Source organism: Anguilla anguilla, chromosome 9, assembly GCF_013347855.1.
Source record: "Anguilla anguilla isolate fAngAng1 chromosome 9, fAngAng1.pri, whole genome shotgun sequence".
Taxonomy (NCBI): Eukaryota; Metazoa; Chordata; class Actinopteri; order Anguilliformes; family Anguillidae; genus Anguilla; species Anguilla anguilla.
Window position 1 is genome coordinate 1,023,221 of NC_049209.1, and position 16,895 is coordinate 1,040,115.

General features: G+C 48.9%; 2 protein-coding genes across 2 annotated transcripts; both read right to left on the minus strand.

The window, feature by feature from the left end:
* Positions 1 to 161: 161 nt before the first annotated feature.
* Positions 162 to 13,560, minus strand: pgk1 (phosphoglycerate kinase 1). Its single transcript, XM_035434544.1, has 11 exons — positions 13,402 to 13,560; positions 10,547 to 10,597; positions 9,903 to 10,058; positions 9,551 to 9,695; positions 6,782 to 6,885; positions 6,192 to 6,311; positions 5,120 to 5,234; positions 3,096 to 3,275; positions 2,712 to 2,889; positions 1,995 to 2,093; positions 162 to 892 (listed from the first exon to the last, which is right to left on the minus strand). The coding sequence occupies exons 1-11, from the start codon at positions 13,464 to 13,466 to the stop codon at positions 852 to 854; spliced, it is 1,254 nt and encodes a 417-aa protein (XP_035290435.1). The 5' UTR covers positions 13,467 to 13,560; the 3' UTR covers positions 162 to 851.
* Positions 13,561 to 14,970: 1,410 nt separating this feature from the next.
* LOC118235258 (cytochrome c oxidase subunit 7B, mitochondrial) lies at positions 14,971 to 16,602 on the minus strand. The gene is made up of 3 exons (XM_035432420.1): positions 16,464 to 16,602; positions 15,674 to 15,798; positions 14,971 to 15,247 (listed from the first exon to the last, which is right to left on the minus strand). Exons 1-3 carry the CDS (start codon positions 16,498 to 16,500, stop codon positions 15,146 to 15,148), a joined length of 264 nt encoding a protein of 87 aa, XP_035288311.1. The 5' UTR covers positions 16,501 to 16,602; the 3' UTR covers positions 14,971 to 15,145.
* Positions 16,603 to 16,895: the final 293 nt, after the last annotated feature.

The following is a 16,895-nucleotide window of genomic DNA, read 5'->3' on the forward strand; positions in this document are numbered from 1 at the left end:
AATTTCCTTCTATCTGCTGGAGGTAATAACTGTTAAGCACGAGGTAAAATAGGCAGTTTACCGAGAACGAGTACAAGCAGCAATAATTCTAGGAGCCGAAGCAGATGCACAAGATACAAACCATCATGAGTAATGTAAAGAAATCATCACCAGGCCACAAGTTTTGTATTTTACACAGACTTTTTTTATTACGTGAGTGGTCACTTCAGAGCCACGTTACCTTGCTCAACCATCCTGCTAGAAACGGAACTATCTTACAAGCCACTACAGGATGCTGGTGGTGGGGGGTGGGGAGAGAACATGGGAACCAAAAGGGTCACTGCAGTACATGTCCAACACATGAGCGTGAGAGAGGTGGGGGAGGGGGCACAATTACAAAACATAATCATGTGAGTTACGACACAGGACAGTTTCACGTTAAAAGCCGTGATCCTCCCAGACGGGCTATGCATGAGTGACGCAAGCACACATACGCACGCTAACACGCCGACACGCTAACATGTGGAGGTGAGCGCAAAGGACGAATTCCCAGGTTTCAGGTGCAAACACGGCAGCAGCCTCAGGGCCCGTAGCTCCTCCGCACCGAGAGACGCAGCAGGGTGGAGGCGCAGGAGGAGGAGGTGCGATCGGAGACACTCCCAGTCTCTGAACACTCACAGCAGGAGGTGGTGGAGGAGGCGCAGGTGGGTAAAGTGCTGGGGGGGAGCGGTGTAAGTGCTTTTCTCTTTATTACAGCAGAGAGTGGGGGATTCGTCATTTGAGTCACCGTGGCGACAGTGGGCAGGAGCTGAGGGAGGGAGACGGAGAGCTTCTCTGGGGCTGCTTGCACAGAACCCCTCGCGTCCTCCATCTTAAGCACTGCTGAGGGCATCCACACCTGGCAGGACTTTACCTGAGGATGAACAGCAGCACACAAGCCCCGCCCACAGGTTAGCCACACCCCCTTCATCCAGGTCGCCGCGAGACAACGGTCAGATAAACCCACTTTCACTGGCATTGGAGGCCCAGAATCTTAAAAAAGCTGCTATAATTGTGATAAGACCTTTCCCAAGTCTGTACTACAGAATTAATCTCAAGGGCAACAGACAACTTTTTATATTAATTTCACCATGTTAATAAATAAAACACAAGCAATATGTTTACATTATGACCAGGATAAAATATAATTAAATGGCTAAATTCAGAAATACACCCCCCCCCTTCATAAACCTGACTGAAGACCAGTTCATCAGCTGGGGGGCATTGCTGAATGCGTGCCCCCAGATTTTAGGTGCTTGCCCCTCTCACAGTGAAGCTTATCAACATCGTTATAATTAGAAAGTACCCCCTTATGAAAAGCAGGTTCTGGTGAAATGAGTGCATTTGGAACTCAGGTGTATGATGCAGGTGGAGCTGAGGTGTGTGATGCAGGTGGAGCTCAGGTGTACAATGTAGGTGGAGCTCAGGTGTATGATGCAGATGGAGCTCAGGTGTATGATGTAGGTGGAGCTCAGGTGTATAATGTAGGTGGAGTTCAGGTGTGTGATGCAGGTGGAGCTCAGGTATATGATGCAGGTGGAGCTCAGGTGTGTGATGCAGGTGGAGGTGGAGCTCAGGTGTGTAATGCAGGTGGAGCTCAGGTGTATGATGTAGGTGGAGCTCAGATGTGTGATGTAGGTGGAGCTCAGGTGTGTGATGTAGGTGGAGCTCAGGTGTATGATGCAAGTGGAGCTTAGGTGTATGATGCAGGTGGAGGTCAGGTGTGTGATGCAGGTGGAGGTTAGGTGTGTGATGCAGGTGGAGCTCAGGTGTATGATGCAGATGGAGGTGGAGCTCAGGTGTGTGATGCAGGTGGAGGTTAGGTGTGTGATGGAGGTGGAGCTCGGGTGTGTGATGCAGGTGGAGCCCAGGTGTGTGATGCAGGTGGAGGTGGAGCTCAGGTGTGTGGTGCAGGTGGAGCTCAGGTGTATGATGCAGGTGGAGCTCAGGTGTGTGATGCAGGTGAGCTCGCTCACCTTCCAGCAACTCCAGACTGGCTCCGCCCCCTGTGCTGACGTGGCTGACCTTGTCCTCTGTGTTCCACTTGGCACAGCAGGTAGCCGTGTCTCCCCCACCTGCAGGAGGCGACGCACGTCAGGGTCCACACAGACAACACACACCCCGCTCACAACCCTGTCACATATACAGCCACAATACACACCACACATTCCTAACCCTAACCCTACACACTGTACAAAGCCCTAACACACACACACACACACACACAGGCACTAGTGCTGTTTAAATCTGTCACAACACTTATAATGTAAGGGTCCCGAAAGTAAGTCTTACAAAGTAAACCTCATTACAACTAACAAAATGTCTGCAGGAGAAATATAGAACTCTAGCACCACCTACTGGAGAGACTGATTAAAACAAAAACAGACAAGCCAATTAAATTCAAACCATTAAAATCAAACCACTAAAATAAAAATGGTTCCAAAGTGAGCATGCATTGTAAATTGGACTTGTATATAAATATATAGAATGTTTTCTTGTTTAAAAGCACCTACTCAGAAAGATAGTCCCTTTTGTAGAGACTTGAATATGATCTACCGGAGCGAACAGCGGTCCACTATTTTAGCACCTCGTATTTCTGTGGTCGACCTCAGCCAGTCCTCCCGGCCTTTCGCTGCTGCTGTTACCTGAGGAGGTGTCACTCAACCTGAGGAGGTGTCACTCAAAGCCCTTACCGATGATGGTGATGCAGCCGTTCTTCGTCGCCTCCACCACCTTGTCCATCAAGTTCTTGGTTCCGTGGGCGAAGTTGTCCCACTCAAACACGCCGACCGGCCCGTTCCACACGATCTGCTTGGCTCTGCCTACCGCTTCACCAAAGGCCTTGGAGCTCTCCGGACCACAGTCCAGGCCCTGGGGGGGCGGGGGGGGGGGAGAGGCAGAGAGAGAGAGGGAGACAGGGTGACGGAGAGGGAGAGCGAGAGAGAGAGAGAGAAGTGGGGGGTTAGCATTACCACTAGCTAAACACAGGAGTAGGAACAGGTGGGGAAAGCTGGGGGCAGGTGGGGGTGGGCAGGGGCAGGCGGGGACAGGCGGGGACAGGTTAGAACGTTCCTCACCATCCAGCCGGCGGGGATGCCCTGCGCCACGGTGGCGGTGCCGGTGGTCGCGTGCTCGTCAAACTTGTCTGCGGTGACGATGTCGACGGGCAGGCTGATCTTCACGCCATTCTTCTCAGCCTTCGCCATCAGGTCCTTGACGATCTTTGCACCCTCCTCATCATACAGCGACGTGCCGATCTGCCAGAGAGAGCACACGCTGACTCCACAGAGCGCTACGCTACGCTACACAGAGAGAGCACACGCTGACTCCACAGAGCGCTACGCTACGCTACACAGAGAGAGCACACGCTGACTCCACAGAGCGCTACGCTACGCTACACAGAGAGAGCACACGCTGACTCCACAGAGCGCTACGCTACGCAGAGAGAGCACACGCTGACTCCACAGAGCGCTACGCTACGCAGAGAGAGCACACGCTGACTCCACAGAGCGCTACGCTACGCAGAGAGAGCACACGCTGACTCCACAGAGCGCTACGCTACGCAGAGAGCACACGCTGACTCCACAGAGCGTTACGCTACGCTACGCTACGCAGAGAGAGCACACGCTGACTCCACAGAGCGCTACGCTACGCAGAGAGAGCACACGCTGACTCCACAGAGCGCTACGCTACGCAGAGAGAGCACACGCTGACTCCACAGAGCGCTACGCTACGCAGAGAGAGCACACGCTGACTCCACAGAGCGCTACGCTACGCTACACAACGCAGAGAGAGCACACGCTGACTCCACAGAGCGCTACGCTACGCTACGCAGAGAGAGCACACGCTGACTCCACAGAGCGCTATGCTACGCTACGCAGAGAGAGCACACGCTGACTCCACAGAGCGCTACGCTACGCAGAGAGAGCACACGCTGACTCCACAGAGCGCTACGCTACGCTACACAGAGAGAGCACACGCTGACTCCACAGAGCGCTACGCTACGCAGAGAGCACACGCTGACTCCACAGAGCGCTACGCTACGCTACACAGAGAGAGCACACGCTGACTCCACAGAGCGCTACACTACGCTACACAGAGAGCACACGCTGACTCCACAGAGCGCTATGCTACGCTACACAGAGAGAGCACACGCTGACTCCACAGAGCGCTACACAGAGAGAGCACACGCTGACTCCACAGAGCGCTACGCTACGCAGAGAGCACACGCTGACTCCACAGAGCGCTACACAGAGAGAGCACACGCTGACTCCACAGAGCGCTACGCTACGCAGAGAGCACACGCTGACTCCACAGAGCGCTACGCTACGCTACACAGAGAGAGCACACGCTGACTCCACAGAGCGCTACGCTACGCAGAGAGAGCACACGCTGACTCCACAGAGCGCTACGCTACGCAGAGAGAGCACACGCTGACTCCACAGAGCGCTATGCTACGCTACGCAGAGAGAGCACACGCTGACTCCACAGAGCGCTACGCTACGCAGAGAGAGCACACGCTGACTCCACAGAGCGCTATGCTACGCTACACAGAGAGAGCACACGCTGACTCCACAGAGCGCTATGCTACGCTACGCAGAGAGAGCACACGCTGACTCCACAGAGCGCTATGCTACGCTACGCAGAGAGAGCACACGCTGACTCCACAGAGCGCTACGCTACGCTACACAGAGAGAGCACACGCTGACTCCACAGAGCGCTATGCTACGCTACGCAGAGAGAGCACACGCTGACTCCACAGAGCGCTACGCTACGCTACACAGAGAGAGCACACGCTGACTCCACAGAGCGCTACGCTACGCAGAGAGAGCACACGCTGACTCCACAGAGCGCTACGCTACGCTACACAGAGAGAGCACACGCTGACTCCACAGAGCGCTATGCTACGCTACGCTACGCAGAGAGAGCACACGCTGACTCCACAAAGTCTGAGTAGATGACACTCGTCCCTGTACAGCAGAGGAACTGTGGGCGAGTAACTGCACCCTGTTGCTATGGTTGCAGGGCTCATGTTGCGTGTGAGTGTGAAGGCTCCTCCGGCCAATCAGAGACGGAGGACTGTTCCCCAGTCTGAACTCACCTCCATGTTGTTGAGGACCTTGAGGAAGGTGAACGCCATTCCGCCCCCGATGATCATCTCGTTGACCTGATCCAGCATGTTGTTGATCAGCTGAATCTTATCTTTGACCTTTGCCCTGGAGGATTAGAGCAGAAAAACAGCCGATGAAGCAAACGCATTCTACTGAGGGACAAACAGCAGCTAGCCTGTGACCCCGGCCAGCATACTTTCCAAACCCGGACACAAACCATGACTTTTTCTTTATTTATTTATTTATTTTTCAATCTCGGTCAAAATTCGGTCTGAACGTCCACAGCTAAAACGAGCTGTTTTCATGACTCATCAACAGCAGTTTCACATTGTTAAGGAGTCCGAGCCAAGAGAAGGCTGATCTGCCCAGGAGAAACTGTCCTTGTTCCCCCACATTTCGAACTCGCGATGACGCGGTGAGCTGAAGAACGCCGAGCGAAGGTGGCGGTCACGCAAGGTTTCCCCGGCCTGCGCTCTGACACAGGCAGCACAGGCTAGCGACGCATGGCTGAGCGCTCACCCCGCACAGGGGTGACACAGGCAGCGCAGTTTAGCGGCGGGGGGTGGGGGTGGGGGGGGGCAGGTGGGTCACAGTCAAACTCACCGCACTTAACATCTGAGCGCACAAAGTAGCGCACCGCGACACGCATGTGCTTATCGCGTAAGGAGATTCAGCACTAATCCTGGATACTCAGGTGCTTGTTTTGACATGCCTTTCCCTATCACTGCACACCACAGAGTAATAACTGGGAAAGCCCAGGATTGGATTTGCAGCAAGACAGCATAGAAACTGCACACAAATAAACACTAGGATCTACAGTCACACACAGACTGATCAGTCTGAGAATGAAATAATATACAAGACCTCAGCACAGGAGTATGATGTACCAAAATGCTACAGCTCTGCTGTGACTCAGACTGGTCTCTGAACTGCGCATTGAAGCGTCGCTGCCAGTCTACTGCTCTGTGGAGACTGAGGTCAGACAGAGACAAAGGGAGAGGGGGAGAGAGAGAGGCAGAGAGAGAGAGAGAGAGAGAGAGAGAGAGGCTCTGGTTCTCTTACCCCCCGAGGATGGCGAGGAAGGGTCGCTGGGGTTTCTCCAGAGCCATGGCGAAGTAATCCAGCTCCTTCTTCATCAGGAATCCAGCTGCCTTCTGGGGCAGGTTCACTCCCACCATGGAGCTGATCAGGAGCAGGGGGGAGAGAGAGAAACAGAGTTACTCCTCCAGTATCCCATCATCCACAGGAGCAGGGGGGAGAGAGAGAAACAGAGTTACTCCTCCAGTATCCCATCATCCACAGGAGCAGGAGGGAGAGAAACAGAGTTACTCCTCCAGTATCCCATCATCCACAGGAGCAGGGGGGAGAAACACAGTTACTCCTCCAGTATCCCATCATCCACAGGAGCAGGGGGGAGAAACACAGTTACTCCTCCAGTATCCCATCATCCACAGGAGCAGGAGGGAGAGAAACAGAGTTACTCCTGCAATGTCCCATCAGCCACAGCTCTGGAACAGGCCTCAGGCCCTTACCTGTACAGTCTGTCGCCTCACCTGTGCCCTAAATGTACCCCTCACCTACATCCCTACCTTTCTCCCTCCCTTCTTCCCTACCCACGCCCCTCACCTGTGGCCCTCACCCCCTGCCCTTACCTGTGCGCTCTGTGGGCCGTTCCAAAGGCATCGTTGACGTAGACGTCGCCCAGCTTGGACAGAGAGGCCCTGAAAGAGTCGATCTGCTCCTGGGTGGCTTTGGTCTGACAGAGGAAGAGGGAGAGAGAGAACATTACTGGCTCAAAGAGGAAGATGAGAGAACTTCACTGGTTCAGTGACAGAGCTGCAGGGCCACTGGTCCAGAGAGAGCACAGTGTGACTGTTTCCTCTCTCACATCCAAATCATTATTAAACTCTCAGGCTTGTTTGCAGCCAGCCCTGTTGAATCTAAACATCACTCATATTGAACCTCACGATCGGAGTGAAGGAGTCACCACAAAGTTTCTACAAGCAAACTATGAAATTAAATTCCAGAAGAAATGAGGAAACAAGTTGTTGAAATATATCAGTGTTACGTCCCTCCGCCTCAGGTGGGGGCGCTGGCCGTTTGGACACGCGTGTGTCTTAAAGTTAATTGTGAGCACCTGTGGCGGTGCCCTTTTAAGAAGCCTGGAATCGGCTTCTCAGGAGATGGGAGCTTTTTCTCCTCACCTCTCGACCACGGTACCATGTGTAAGTACACAGACACTCGAGCAAGCTCAACGTTACATCTCGAGGCTTGAGCAGTTTATCGGACGGTTCCACAATATAAATAGTCTAGGACCGAAGCAGAAGCACTACCAGGCTAACACGAAACAGACAAGGTACGAGACTTAATATTCGGAAAACGACAAATGCGCGATAGTATACTCCACAATAAGGGTTACAAAGCCATTTCTAAGGTCCCGGGACTCCATCGAACCACAATGAGAGCCATTATCTCCAAATGGAGAACAGTAGTGAATTTCTCCAACGGCACATCGACAACTCGCATGAGATCCCAGAAGAACATCCAAAAAACTGCAGGCCTCTCTAGGCTCAGCTAAGGTCAGTGTCCATGACTCCACAATAAGAAAGAGACGGGGCAAAAATGGGATTCATGGGAGAGGAGCAAGGCGGAAACCACTGCTAACCAAGAGAAACATCAACGCTTGTCTCACTGTTGCGAAAAAGCACCTGGATGATCCCCAAGCCTTTTGGGTTAATGTTCCATGGACAGATGAGTCAAAAGTGGAACTTTTTGGATGACACAGGTCCCATTATGTCTGGCATAAAGCAAATACAGCATTTCACAATAAGAACATCATATCAGCAGCAAACATTGTGGTGGTAGTGTGATGGTGTGAGGATGTTTTGCTGCCTCGGGACCTGGACGAATTGCCATTATTGAAAGAACCATGAATTCTGCTCTGTACCAAACTTTTTGTTAAGGAAAATGTCCAGTCATCTGTCTGTGAGCTGAAGCTGAAGCGTGATTGGGTTATGCAGGAAGACAATGACCCAAAACATAAAAGCAAGTCCACATCTGAATTGCTTGCTTAGGTTTTGGAGTGGCCATGTCAAAGTCCTGATTTGAACCCAATAGAGATGCAGTGGCAGGACCTGAAACGAGCAGTTCATGCTTGAAAACATACCAATTTGTTCTGCAAAGAAGAGTGGGCTAAAATTCCTCCTCAGCAATGTGAAAAACGAATACCAAATTATAGAAGTGTTTAGTTGCAGTTATTGCTGCTAAAGGTGGTGCAACGGTTAAATGGGGCAAGTACTTTTTGAGGATCATGGGTGTTTGTTTTTTCATTAAATAAATGATATAATCATTTTTAAAATATGTTTTGTGCTTACTCAAGTTCCTTTTGTCTAATACTACATTTTGTCTAAAGATCTGAAACCGTTCAGTGTGACAAATACGCAATAATAGAGGAAATCAGGAAGGGGAAAATACTTTTTCACAGCACTGTATTTACTGCACACACATGTTGATAAAATGTGACCAATAAGGCAGCAGAGGTGAATGTGTGTGTGTGTGTGTGTGCGTGCGTGCGTGCGTGCGTGCGTGCGTGTGAGGCCGTCTGTAGGTCTCTTCTGGGTCCAGTTGCAGCTGCACTTTACTAGGTGAAGTTCATGAGACTAACTTGGGGTCCAGGGGGTCATGACTGGTCTGCAATTTCCCCACTTAAATATCAAACTGGGGGCAGCAGTGCTTCAGCTGTGCTGCCCCGACATTCGACTGTGGCACTCCTCACAAAGGTCACCGTACTGTACCGCTGCCCCCCCTCCCGCCCCCCCCCCCCCCGCTGCCCCCCCTTCCACCCCCCCCCCGCTGCCCCCCACCCCCCTCCAAGAGCTGCATACCAGCCGGGACTCAGGAGCTGAGAAAAGCAACACGGGCCACCCCACTGCCCTTCTCCCAAATGTCAAGAAGTCAGTGTGGCGCGGCTGCTGTCCAACGCCTCAGAGCTGGCTGGCTGGCACTTCACTGCAGGCTCAGAGCTGTGATGTGATTGGCCGGCAATGGACGACAAGCTTAAAGCTGTGCTGTGTTTGGCCGGTTCTGGGCATAAGTTTTACAGCTGTGCTGTGATTGGCCGGCGTGGACAGCAGGTTCAGAACTTTGCTGTGATTGGCTGGTGTTGCACGACAAGCTCAGAGCTGTGGTGTGATTGTCTGGTGCTGGACAGCAGGCTCAGAGCTGTGCTGTGATTGGCTGGTGCTGCATGGAAGTCTCAGAGCTTTGTTGTGATTGGCTGGTGTTGTATGGAAGGCTCAGAACTGTGCTGTGATTGGCTGGTGTTGTATGGAAGGCTCAGAGCTGTGGTGTGATTGTCCGGTGCTGGACGGCAGGCTCCGAGCCGTGATGTTATTGGCCTGTGCTGTGATTGGCGGGCTCACCTTGTTGCCGGACGCATCCTTGCCCTTGCCCTCCTCGGCCACGTGGAAGCGCAGGTTCTCCAGCAGGATGACTGAGCCGTGGGCGGGGCTGGCACACGCCTTCTCCACCTCCGGGCCAACGCAGTCCTTCATGAACATCACATCCCTGCGCACACACGCGATCACCGACGCACACACACCCACACACACACGCACACATGCACGCGCGCACACACACAGAGACACATGCACAAGGATGATAAGGCCTGCACCAAATTTTCAATTGAATGGAATTTTTGACAGCAAGTATTTTATGTCATGGGCTGACAGGGTAAACCCCCCCCCCCCCCCCCCCCCGTTGGGAGTCACTCACTTGCCCAACAGGCTCTTGAGCTCAGCGGCCACAGGTTGGAGGGAGTACTTGTCAGGCATGGGGTTCCCGTCGGGCCTGCCCAGGTGGCTCATCAGCACCACGGATTTGGCCCCGTGGTCCAAGCAGTGCTTGATGGAGGGGACAGCTGCCTTAATCCTGGGACACACAAGAGAATGAGAGCCAATCAGAGCTAAAAACACTGGTATGAGAGCCAATCAGAGCTAAAAACACCAGTATGAGAGCCAATCAGGACTATAACACACTCATACATCTCCATGTGTGTGTGTCCGCATGTATGGATTCTGCGCCATCCTGTACGCTCCACACTGGAGCTTCACTGTAAGAGGCTGCCCTGAACGCTCATGCAGACTGTGGAGCTTTGCCCTACTCTCATCTAATCAGAGTTCCAGTCTATTAAAATTCTCAAAATAGTTTGGAATAAAATGTTTCTCATACTTCTCTCCAATGGCAGACTTCCTGCCACACTACACCAGTAAAAGCCCTTCATAATAGCTCATGTGCCCACATAACTCTGCTACACAAGGAGCTATTTAGCATCTGAAGTCATCGCCAAGATCTAAAAATATACATACAGTAGAGTAAATGCCAAATATATCTATTCAAGCGCCTCCACGTTGACCCACCTCTGGTTGTTAGTGATGTGTTTGTCTTTCATTGGAACGTTGAAGTCAACTCTGCAAGAAACAAAATGTTTGTTAATTTCTTTATTTACACATTTATTTACTTAAACTGAGACAGTTACTCAGGGACACATTATAACAGCAAATTTACATGTTCCTTTTTCAGGCACAAAGTGCAAAAATGCAGCTCTCAGGCACTGACGGAAATTTACCTTCACCAGAAAAATGAAAGCCTGATTCATTGTGTGGAAACCACAGGACTCGTAGCGCCCGTACCACGCAGCAGCAAGAGGACACTACGTTCCGGGTAGGAAACTAGGTGACTCGTTTCTTTCTCAAACCCTGAATCTCAAGAACATTCAAAGCCTCCGTGACTAATAAACAAAATAAAGGAAGCTGTGTTCTGCCATGTAGCAATTAACGTTTTCCTGTTTCACGACTAAAGGAATGTACGCCATGATGCTTACTGAGTAACTCCAGGAAACGACCGTTAGTCTGAGTGAGCAGACAGTACTCACTGGAGTGAACTCACAGTCACTCTCAGCAGATAAATTAATGTGGCTGTATAAACACATTTCTGCAGCCATGTCTCCCCTTTAACCTTTTTACCCTCCCTTTTTATGTCTTTCTGCTGCTGTTTACCCCAAATATGAAAAATATCCCCAAAAATAGAATTTGATAATAGGCTTATTTTATAGTGTACTAATTAGAAGATAAACGTTAGATATTAAGAGCTACAGCAGCTAATACAGGCCAATATAACTGAGCGAACAGAATGCACGCAATATGACCCGATGGCATTGATAAAAATGTGCATTGTTGACTTGTTCTTCCCCCTCAAGTATAAACCAATAGAATCCTGAGCGGCTGGGCCCTCCCCTCTCTAGTAGGATGTTATTGATTGACAGGCCCGATCTGAGAATGTTCCAGCAGCAATCCGCCCAGGATAGAAACACAAAGCAAGCCGGGTCCTGCTCACACGGACATGTGCACACGCGCCTGCACACAAACACACCCGCATGAATGCGTACATTTTCATTCACGCGCATGGACCCAACCCACCCCCCTCATCGCCCCATCCTCCCTGCTCCCCCCCCCTCGCCCCCCCGTCTCCCCTGCTCCACCCCACCCCCCTCGCCCCCCCGTCTCCCCTGCTCCCCCCCACCCCCCCTCGCCCTCCCTTCCCCCCCAGTTTCCCCCCCGCTCCCCCCCACCCGGCAGTCCTCCCCTTTCTGCCTCCGATCACACACCCCCTCCTCTCCTCCTCTCTGGCTCTCGTCCGCTTGATGCAGTCAGGTGGCAGAATCTGAGCAGAATTCCTCACTCCACAAACAGCCAGAGACTCGCTGATTTTACACACAGACCCGGGCGTGTGTGAGAGCGCTTGTGAGCGTGCGTATTCTCCAGTCTGTGCTCGGTCATTATGGGACACTCCCCAGCGCCCCCCAACAGGCGGCTACAGACATGCAGACTGGCTACCGCGTCGCATCACAGCACAAAGCACTCTGGGTAGTCTCTGAGGTCCCCACTGCAGCAGGGGGGACAGCAGACAGGCGTTCCACCTTAAATTAATATGAGCATCAGTGCACCCTTCACATCAGGCAAGGCTGTGAGAAATGGGCAACAGCGGCAGCTTACTGTCACTAAAATCCAGATGTGCGGGCATTTTAAAGGGGGGATGAATTCATTAAGGTGGAGCGGTGAGAACTGAAATCCTGTCTGCACAGGCCCCAACATGGCCGCTCTACAGTGCCAAAGAGGCAGCAGGGCTTCTGGCAAACTGCCCAGGCCTGTGACTCCATCACCACACCGAGTGCTCTCTACCACAGCTCTCTACCACAGCCAGAGAGTACACCACCCTTATGCCCATCCACGTTTATAAGGACATCTACCACCTGTAACGCACATTCAGAAAAGAGAATACAATTATTTTTGCGAAATAATATATAAAAATTTATATTAGGTGGGAAAATTGGCTGCATCTAACCCAGGCTAGCCCAGTCCAGTGCAAAGTATGACATGGACTTCACCGAGAGCGTTTGACATTTAAAAAGGGGGGTGTCATTTTACACCTCCTAAAGCAGCAGGATCAGGAAACAGGACCCAGAGCCAGTGAAAACTGAAATATACAATGTTATAATCATTTTACACGATTTTTCAATCACGGACTTACAAAATCTAATTACTGATAAGTATTTTTATTTTGGATTTATACATGCACATGTAAAGGATAAGCCATAAATTAACTTGGATTTTTAAGTCTGAGGAAACTGACATGCTGGTGTGGTAGACGGCACCTATTAATCTTTGCTACTGGACAGAATAGCGCTACCATGGAAACTAAATGGGTAGCCGAATCGTAAATCAGGTGTAAAACTCTAACTAATTATCGCTGCTTTATCTTTTTACAAGACAGGGACACCCGTTTATGATGTAAAAACATATCTTATACTTATATATAATATATTGTAATTTATGGAACATACTCACCAAATACATTCATTTGGGAAACACAGTGCGTGTCCCCTGCAAAAACCTAAGCATTCTGAAAGCAAACTAGCTGGACACAGCCAAATGGATTAGACAAACGTGTGTTGCGTAGCAAACTGACCATGACAGGATCCACTTCCTGTATTTCAATGATCCCATTTATCCGAATCTCCCACAAACCATGCATTTATAGCCGAATTATAATTAGAAATATCAATTTTTATTTAGCGTTTGGACCACCGTGTAGTGTGCGGGAATTATCCGACATAGCTCAAAAATGATGTTAGCTGCATGGGCGCATCGCCTCGGATTATCGAACGTTATTTAACCTTGAGGAGAAATAGTGCATACGAAGACGATGCTCTCACCTCATGATGACACGTTTATCCTTCACGTTCACCTTATCCAGAGTGAGTTTGTTAGACAGAGACATTTTGGATGTTAATGTGCACTCGCTTTGCTGTGTTCTTGCGTCTCTCTTGCTGGGCAGGTCCCGAATGGAAACGACCTTACCGCACCGGCGAGGCTGTTCTGGTGGGCGGGCTTGTCTACACCCATTTCTTCGCTGGGCGATAGAAATGCGGCACAGGGCGAGCTCCAAAGCTCACCCATTGGGTTATTGTTGTGTCTGTAAAAATGATTGGGCCCATAAGTAACAAAAAACTCCGCAACCTTCAAAATTGACGTATAGTGACGTAGGCAAGACCGTGTTGAATCCATAGGTTGAATCACGTTTTGCACGAAGACCACTTGTTGGAGAAAGGCGTTGAATAATTAGGATGCACAGGCTGCGACACTGAGCATAAACATTATTAAGAGTCTAGTTGACTAGTTTCGAACATTTGGAAACCTTAGGATAGCTACCTTTCAACGGCTATTCTAGTTCACCGCGACCGAACACAATGCTGATACAATATTCATTCATTCATTCTGTTCATGACACTACTTATTTTCTCAAATAGTTCAGGCAGAATTATTTCATGGTTTGAAATGTAGACGCTAATGTCTTACGGTTCAACGTAGTCTATGCCTTAAGGGTGGACCTGTAACTCATTCATGGCAGGTAGGGTTATCCTATTAGCGGACGAATCTGTCAATCAAACGATGGCGCAGCAGGCAAGCACGTTCCTCATGGCCACCACAGGCAGAGAACAGATGATTGCACCGCCATCTACTGGATATGCAAGTCAACAACAGTTGCTCTTTTGGGTTCTGGTTTAGTGTAGGCTACATTAAAAAGCTAGCAAACAGAAAAGACATTCACTCGAACACAAAAATGCAATGGCGAAACAAAAATAATTCATTCCGTTATTTTAACTGGTCAGAAATCCCGGCCATTCTGTTTCAACGACTCAGGACTTGGTTACATTCCACTTGCCTTTTGAATCCGTTAACCTCAGAGAAGGCTCAATATTTTTACTTATTCCCAGTATCCCAGGTAGACTCAGTGTTATTTCTCTGAGTACCCATCATAATTAATTTAGTAAAATTCCACTCAGACAAATGAAAGTTAAAGAGCACACATTCCTGCATAGACATATCAGCTGGCGACACAGAAATGTTGTCAAAGATTATAGCATGTGGTGAATGCATTAACATTGTTTTCCTTTGCAGACGTGCAATCACTTAAAAGTTTGATTTGCTTAGCAAAAAAAAGACACCAGCAGATCTGATGTTTTGAATGAATCTTGTTGCCAAGGAAATACCATTTGTGTAGTATGATTGCACTCATTCTGTGCAGGTTTTTAAATCCACAGAATCAATGCAGCTCTGTCTCAGTCTTTTCCAATAAGGGCCTTTTCACAGCCTTACTGATTTAAATTAGCAAAGGTAACTGACATGAAGGCATAAAACAACTCAGGAGAAATGTGTACAAGAGACACAAAACCCATCTTTGTCATTTCACACTTAAAATGCACAACACGGTCAAACATGGGTCTAGTTTAAACATTCATTTATTGTACATATTTATGACAACAAGTCATAGGAGAACCTGACAGAGTGAAAATGTGAGTCTCCACCAGTAAATTGGAAAGTTCAGCAGGTTTAACTTTCAACACAGAGGGTTTATTGTATTATTATTATTAAACACAAGAAAAGCAGTGGTCTCCATTACTCCTCTTCCTCCTCCTGGCCCCCCACCCCTCTCCATGGCCGCGGGGTAACTTTGCCCACGGGAGAAAGGTTCCATGTGATCCCAGTCTGTGTGAAGACCTGTAAATGAAATCACGTTTCAAATGCAGTGAGCCTTCAAACCTGGCACAGGCTTGTTAAACAGCAACAGAAACATGACATTTTAGAAAGATCCATTACATTACATTTATTTGGCAGATGCTTTTATCCAAAGCAACATATAATAAATGCATACCATAGGTCATTGGAACAACTACAAAACACAGGTCCGATAAGGTACAATACTCATTTTGTATAGTTATTCATAGCCGTGAACACAATAAGTCCAGTTCACACAGTGAACATTACACTGACCTAACCTAAGTCAAACTAGGTGATCCAAATGGCTAAACTGCATGGAAGTTTGAGGTCAACAGGAAGTGACAATTAATTAGGTTCGGTAATGCCAATGGATTAACCACTGCAGTCTGTCAAAACAATTAAATGGTAAATGAAACGATTTCTCACATATGACCAGACGGCGACGCAGAAGCCGGCCCCGGCGACCATCAGTATGTTGCCGTACTTCTCATGGAAATTTGGAGCAGCGTTTTGAGATCCGTGTCGCACTGTAACTCGCCGGGCACCTTGAGCTTGGTTACAGTTAAAGAGAAAAGTAATGCCAACATAAATGACACTGATGGATTTGCACACCCACAGTACTCGTGGTTGAATTATGATATTTACTGGACATATATTAGTTACATTGTGTCTGACTACATATCATATAACTTAACCTAGTTACAATCAAGGAGAGCTGGTTAAGGCTTCTGTTGAGTCAAGGTAATACCGACAATGTTAGCAGGATATAACAGTGGAAATGACGAATTGGTCAGCCAAGTGGTCTTAAAACCATCACGCGTAAACACGGTCATACCCACCGTTAGACAAGACTAGTTACCAACTTAATGCTAACATTGTGGTTACCTTAAATAACTTAATGCTAAGGGGTGCAGGTTTTTGCTTTAGCCCAGCACTACAACACCCGATTCAACTGGCTAACTAATCACGGTATTCAATAAAGACATCGAAAAGTAGAACCGGGTGTCTTGGTGCTGGGCTAAAACAAAAACCTACCCCACACCGGCCCTTTTCGGATAAAATTTGACACCCCGTGCTAACGGTTAGCTAGCTAACTACCTAAACATCAGCAATGGTTCGCACACCTTTTCCGTTTTAAATAGGCTGTTAACATAAAGGACCTCTTTATATTAATTTCCTAAATGAAATTATGGTAGATGTAAAGTATTATATTTACCGGCGATGTTCAGTGCAGCTTTCGTGAAACGGAACATATTCGCTTCCCTCCGTGTGTCTGTTGAACTGATTCGGGACAGATACCCTTGAAGAATTAAAAACAAAATGGCCGCAATCCCGGAAATTATTTCCGATGAACTTTTGGCCCCACTGACTTTCTCACAAAAAAAATCGTATGATGTAGCTTTTAATATCAACACAAAATATATAAACAATTCAGTTCGAAATTACATACGCATCTTAGTTTAATGGAAGTTTCATTTGTCTAAGCGAAACGGATGCCTGTCTATCGACTGGAATTCTGGGTGGTTGAGTTTATGGCTGACCTTAGTCTAACCGATTTGCTGGGGAAACGAGCAGCGTGTGATTAAATAATGAGTGGAATATTTAGATAAAATACATTACTTTATAATATATTGTACAAATGCATAGA

Coding starts and splice junctions, on each gene's coding strand:
- pgk1 (XM_035434544.1), bottom strand. CDS start 13,466: ATGTCTCTGTCTAACAAACTCACTCTGGATAAGGTGAACGTGAAGGAT. Junction 5,235..6,191: donor TTCCTCGCCATCCTCGGGGG/GTAAGAGAACCA, acceptor CTAATCCTCCAG/GGCAAAGGTCAAAGATAAGA. Junction 893..1,994: donor CAGTCTGGAGTTGCTGGAAG/GTGAGCGAGCTC, acceptor GTTCATCCTCAG/GTAAAGTCCTGCCAGGTGTG.
- LOC118235258 (XM_035432420.1), bottom strand. CDS start 16,500: ATGTTCCGTTTCACGAAAGCTGCACTGAACATCGCCG. Junction 15,799..16,463: donor AGCTGCACTGAACATCGCCG/GTAAATATAATA, acceptor ACTGTAACCAAG/CTCAAGGTGCCCGGCGAGTT. Junction 15,248..15,673: donor GCGTCGCCGTCTGGTCATAT/GTGAGAAATCGT, acceptor TTTCATTTACAG/GTCTTCACACAGACTGGGAT.